At 41.1% G+C, this 6,185-nt stretch overlaps 1 protein-coding gene across 1 annotated transcript; it reads right to left on the reverse strand.

The window, feature by feature from the left end:
- Window positions 1–264: 264 nt before the first annotated feature.
- On the reverse strand, window positions 265–4,067 carry LOC105029777 (claudin-4). The gene is made up of 2 exons (XM_010903336.2): window positions 3,984–4,067; window positions 265–1,423 (listed from the first exon to the last, which is right to left on the reverse strand). Exon 2 carries the CDS (start codon window positions 1,184–1,186, stop codon window positions 512–514), a length of 675 nt encoding a protein of 224 aa, XP_010901638.1. The 5' UTR covers window positions 1,187–1,423; window positions 3,984–4,067; the 3' UTR covers window positions 265–511.
- Window positions 4,068–6,185: the final 2,118 nt, after the last annotated feature.

The raw sequence follows: 6,185 nt of genomic DNA on the forward strand, positions 1-6,185 counted from the left end.
GATGTATACTATTTTAAACAAATAAAGCATGATTACTGAAATGATGGTATCAAATGGTTGCATATTCTGTAGTTGCCATGGTAAAAATAATTAAAAAATAAATATTGCATAATGAGCATAACTCAAGTTAAGCTGAAATGTTTATTTATATAAAAGGAAAAAACTTTGAAAAAAGTAATTAGCAAAAATCATTGAAAAATATATATATTTTAATGACTTTTTCACATCACATTTCATTTGCTACGCTATTTTTGTACCAGAAAATTTAAAATATATTTTCCTAATCCTACCATCAGATTTACTTTACTTGACTCCATCTCTACAGAAGTCATATGGACATGCAAAACACATCTAACATTAATCGTAAGTTTCTTATACGCTTATCAACATGATAGCATTTATTCTGTGCTACACCTATAGCCTGCTGTCAGATAAAAAGGGGGCAGGTTATCTCAGCGGTCCCATCAGCCTCAAGGGCTATCTTGATACCAATCCCATTGAACACAGACTCTCACACATAGTCCCTTCTTGTATATCCATTCACAGACATCGGAGATTTGACAGCTGAGTAGTCGACCGACCTGTGGGGTCCGGACCCTGCCCCGCTCCTGTCCTGTATTGCCTTCGGGGGACAAGAGCAGCACAGCAAAGCTCCCCCAATGAGGAGCAGACAGGAGGCAGCCCATCCAAAATAAAGCGAGTTCCCAAACTCCCTCTTCCCAGTCTCCTCGAGCATCGGGTCGTAGAAGTCCAGGACGATCGCGTTAGCCGTCCATGACACAGCCGTCAACAACAGCAGCCCAGCCACGATGAAGGTCACGCCGGACCCCAGAACCATGCGGGGCTTGTTGCCCATGTCCGAGCTGCAGTTGGTGCACTTGGCCCCGGCTACAGACAGGCCGATGCCAATAATACACAGCACCATAGAGACAATGACCAGGGCTCTGGCTGCCTGGAGGTGCACTGGCAGCCCTAGCATGGAGTCGTGGACCTTGCAGTGCATCTGGCCCGTGCTCTGCACTGAACAGTTCATCCACAGGCCCTCCCAGATCACCTGAGAGATGACAATGTTCTGGCCGATGTAGGCGGCTACTCTCCACATGGGAAGACCGCAGGCCACCATGACCCCCAGCCAGCCAGACACACACAGGATCATAGCCAGAATCTCCAGGCCGGCCGAGGCCATACCTGGAACTAGTTCCTCCCTGTCTTCTTGGTGATCCTGTCCTGGTCTTGGTCTGTGGCTGTAGTTCTCTGGGCTAGGTTCAGCAGCAGCAGTCACACCCTATCCCTGAGTCTCTCAGGTATGGTCTGGATAGAAGACACTCTGTTTCTCAGAGCACAGCCCTCTTTAGATGAAGGCGATATCGGATCTCCTTGGCTTAGAGTGCCCTGGATAAAGCTTTAGTCAGTTAGGGAGAGACTGGGAAAAAGAAATTCAACCTTGTTTTATACAGCGAAGAAGATTGGAAGGTGGAGTCAATTTTAAGGTGGCAACACGTTAACATTCAAATGACATGTGAAGATATATTTTTGCTTCACTCAGTTTATATATTTTTGCTTCACTCAGTTCACACAGTTTTATCGACAGGTAGCCATCAGGGCAAAGTGAGTATTGTGTCCATATTTCAATTGAGAGGCACTGTGGCCTTTTCTGTTTAAATCATTCCAAGGGCATAGGTGACAGCAGATTGCTTCTAATGTATTTTGTGATTCAACAAAGAGGACAACAAGGTCTCTATCCAGAGACATTATATTGCAACTTGACCCTGAGCCTGTCAGCTGTGGGTGATGGGGGGGGGGTTAGAAAACATATTTCCGCTGTACACTGCAGCATGCATTGTAAGTTGTAATTGTATTGCTTTAAAAAATACAAGTTTATAGCGCTTTGCCTTCTGCCATTGCATGCATTATGTGAATCCAAGTATTCAGAAATTATATTTCCGTGATACTGGCTGGATACAAATGTTGATATGAATACCTTAGTGCTTTAGAATGAGTCTCCATTTCTTTCTATCTACATATCAGTTCAGTTCCGGTAACCTTGGGAAGAAACGCTGAATCACTGTCCCAATGAGATCTGCATACTGGGTAAAGACAGACAGTCACAGGCTTTGTTCAGTTTAGTTATCAAGATATTCTATGCCTCCTGAAAGAAACCCCTCTGCATGCCTACTTAACTAGCCATCACTAACTAAAAATATCAGGAGATTTTCCCAAACACCAATTCTCTGGGTCCCACTTCATCATGAGTTCCTCTGTAGTGTGTGTCCAGACCCAGCCCAAGTTGTAATGTTTCAGGGCGTAAATCCAACTATAAAGACTCCTTTTGTCAGTTATCAGAGAAAAAACACCTGCCCTGTCCTGGCAGGTTGTTAGGGTTGGCTGGGCTGCACTATGTGATTAATAAGCCCTACTCCCACACTGATCCCAGGGTCATCTCTGGGATCAAAGGTCAGACTAGGGCAGGGCTAGGAGGAAGACTTTTTGGGGGCAATCATTTGTCAAAATCAATGTGTCAGAAAATGGCAGTTATTTAACAGCCATGTATGTCCATTATATTATTTAGACGTTTTTATATTGTTTCAGATGTTCAAGACTTATTAAACAACTAATTAATGTGAAAACAAAGAACGGTTCCTTTTTGGTCTGTCACTCCAAACATTTAAGATACAATCCCACCTTGAAGGGACCAATGACTCCATTAATCACTAATACTCATATCTACACTCAAATCTTCCACAACCAAGTATTTGATTCTGGGAGATATGGGTATAGAAGATGTGAAAAATGCATTCTCATACTACTAATCTGTGCAAAGTGAATTGTACTGAGTTGTTGTTAGAGGGGGGTGTGTGGGTGAGTACAATGCTTTTGCAGCAAGAGGAAGATAATAGGTAGATCAACTGTACAGTAAAGCTGTACGGAACAGTATTGCTGTTTTGAACCCATCAAGTTGTATATAGCTGTCACGTTTAGGGATAAGCAGGACACCAGGCGCAGAGTTAAAGGACAACAAAAGGATTTAATAATGAATCTGAGGCGGGAACAAACAACAAAACGGCAGAAAAACAGACTGGCAGACAAAGGGCTGACAGAGCTCGGCAAACTAAATAAGGTGCTAAAGAGGGCTAACAAAAAACAGGTGTAAACAATCAAAACAAAAAGAACAGGCGACATTAAAGAACAAAGGAAAAAAATTAACCAAACAGGCAACATTCAAGAACAAAAGCAACATCCAAACCGAACAAAACTGAACCCCACAATAGCTTGGTAAATTTGATTAGAAAATACCTACAGAATGATGTAGGCTATAAATCTCAATGGTAAATTCCAAAGAGTAAATGAAAAAAAAAGAGTGATACTATTTGTATTCCATAAATAAACTCTAAGGCGAGTATAAGGAGATTACAAGTCAATCCAAAACTAATCGTCGGAAAGTTTAAATGTGGATTATGTCAGTTTCTCTGATTAATCTTGTAGAAAAATATAATTTTAAACATTATCTTAAAACATTATTTGCAGATGTCTATTGGTCATTTCTGCTTGTTTTTCTGCTGGTAGTGCTGTACAAATCTTACATATTGCCTCCTTCAGAGCTGTGGGAACCAGCATCGCCATTTCGGGACTTATCCAACCAATGGTATTGTTTGTAGCAATGCCAATGTAACTGATTGGTCAAAAGCGGAAGGCCCACCCCTCTCTCGCTTGCGGAATGAATTTTCACTTAGGAATCTCAAAACACAAAACAAAATGTAGAACCATGCAAACATAAGCTTGCAGGCACGTACCTAAATGTACCAAGCTTGCAAAATGTAAATACAGATTTGAACATCAGACTTGCGCCCACGCCCCTCAATATATGACCATGGAATATTAGACACAAGTGCACAGACATTTTGAGGTGTTTAATATTCTGTAGAAACCAGGAGTTCCCCGTTGTTAGACGTCTCTCTGGAAAAAGAGCAAGCTCAAATATTCACCTGTCGTGGGAACGGGAGCAGGTCAAACCAGTTTCCAGGGTTACGTGTGCCTAGCAGCCACGTCACTTCTTACTTCCTGTCCTATCTATGGACCGACATAGACACATCAGGCAGCTGTCTTCTAATAATGACTAACAAGTAGATACTGGACTTCCTGGATCAGTTAACTCAGGCTGGAGGGGGGTGATGAGGAAGAGTGGGTTAGGGGAGGGAGGCAAAGTGTGGGAGGAAGAGTACAAAGAATAAAAACAAACTGTACTTTTTAAATTAAATAGAAACATTTAGTAATTCATTTTCTGTTTGTGGCTATTTAGAATAATAAATGGATGTTTCAAAGTCTATAAGGAACAATGACAGTGTACCGAGAGAGAACATTTGGGGATGTGTTTTCGTTTGACATTCCTGTAATGCTGAGTAGTTGTACTTTAACGAAACCAAGCTGGAGGCAGAATTCTCTCTTTATTTCGATCACTCGACTGTTGTACAGTCCTCACTATTGGAGACTTTGATGCCACAACACCCCGTGGCATTTCGTTCAGTAATACCCCCTGAGAAAATATGATCTGATGACATTTTAAAAAGAGGGATCATTCTCCAAATGAATCCCTTTATTAAAAAAAAAAACCTGACAACGGGTAAAAAAGGAAAGTAAAAATAAGAAATAAGCGTTACAAACAATATTACACCTGATGACGCCATTGTTTTTGTTCCCATGCCATGACGCATGTGATTCTCTATTATTACGGAGCACCATGACTCACTGTCTCTTCAACGCTTCATGGTTCCTTGGTGACAGATGCTTACGCATTAAAACAGTGATTCTATCTTCTACATGACCCACAGGAATAGAATAATTACATTACCCATTACACACATGCACATAGACAGAGTTTATTATAAGTGTAATATGCCTATCAATGGTACATTAAAATATTCTAATGTATATTGAATGTACAAAGAAGGACATCAGAGCAATCTCTGATGTTCATGTGATCATAATGATCACAGATCAGTGTTGCTGGTTGAGGAGCCTTATGGTCTGAGGGAAAAAACTGAGTCTGTAAGTTTAATCCATTAGTCTAATCTATTAATCCACTTCATTCACTCGTCTAAGAATGATCAAGTGTGAGGTTTGGTAATAGCTCTTGTATAATACTGCTCCTACAGCATAAAAAGAATCCATAATTGCTGAAGTTTAATAATGTTTTTTTTGTGAGGCCCAGGCCTTTCCTCTACCTGCTCAGTTCTGCAGTGTATTCTCCCTGAGGGACTTTCTAAAGCCTTGATGCCAACAGCATTTGTTACTTAAATCACGTAAATCACCTGGAATTTTGCTCCAAAACTATTTTCAACTATTTATGACAATAGAAACTAGACTTTTCAGGCCTTTTTGCCACTTTCTGTGGGTTGTAAGATACCATTACTTAACAGTTTCATGAGGTCGGTGTGTTAGTCATTTGTGAATTAAGTCATCTGATTCTGGGAGGAGCATATGTCTGTTTATTTATAGTACATTTGTCTCATTCACACCCATAACAGCAACAGTTCAGTTTCAACTGCTTTGTTGTGTTTTTTCAGCATGTCTTTTCTGACTCAACTAAAATCAACATGTAGCAACTGCACATGTTACTACAACGTTCATAGTGTAACAACACTGCTCCTTCTGCACTATAGCAGAGCACTACAGAAGAACACATTTCACATGTTACCAAAATAAGAACAGAAATGTCACAAAAGAAATCTGCTTTCAAAATGTCTAAGCTGCTTGTGGCATTCCGGGGTAGGGGTACCGCTAATGTTTGAGTGTTAGGTTACATGTTTACTACAAGATCTGGTGAAGAACATCTGATCCTAAAACAAGAGGCCCTCTTACCTATTGGATCCCCAGTGCCGGGAGTATAATCTCAAAGAGCAGGCGATACGCTCCAAAACAATCTCTCCTCGATGCCTTAATTGTGGAAATTCCTCAGTGTGTAGTACCTCTGTGTGGAACTCAATCTCCTTGGTTCTCCCCATGCCAGGGTGTCTTTAATGAGCTACCTGTCTGGGTAAAATGGAGGCATTATTGTCCTTAACGGTCATTCTGGCTCTCTAACAGTGGCCCCTTTCATTTGAGGAAACTATCCAAACATCTCTCTCCTTCTTTTTTCGTCCTCCTTCCCTTAATAGTCCCACAACTGGATCACCTTGGTGTTGTTTGTG

This window comes from Esox lucius, chromosome 1 (assembly GCF_011004845.1).
Source record: "Esox lucius isolate fEsoLuc1 chromosome 1, fEsoLuc1.pri, whole genome shotgun sequence".
NCBI lineage: Eukaryota > Metazoa > Chordata > Actinopteri > Esociformes > Esocidae > Esox > Esox lucius.

Coding starts and splice junctions, on each gene's coding strand:
- LOC105029777 (XM_010903336.2), bottom strand. CDS start 1,186: ATGGCCTCGGCCGGCCTGGAGATTCTGGCTATGATCCTGTGTGTGTCT.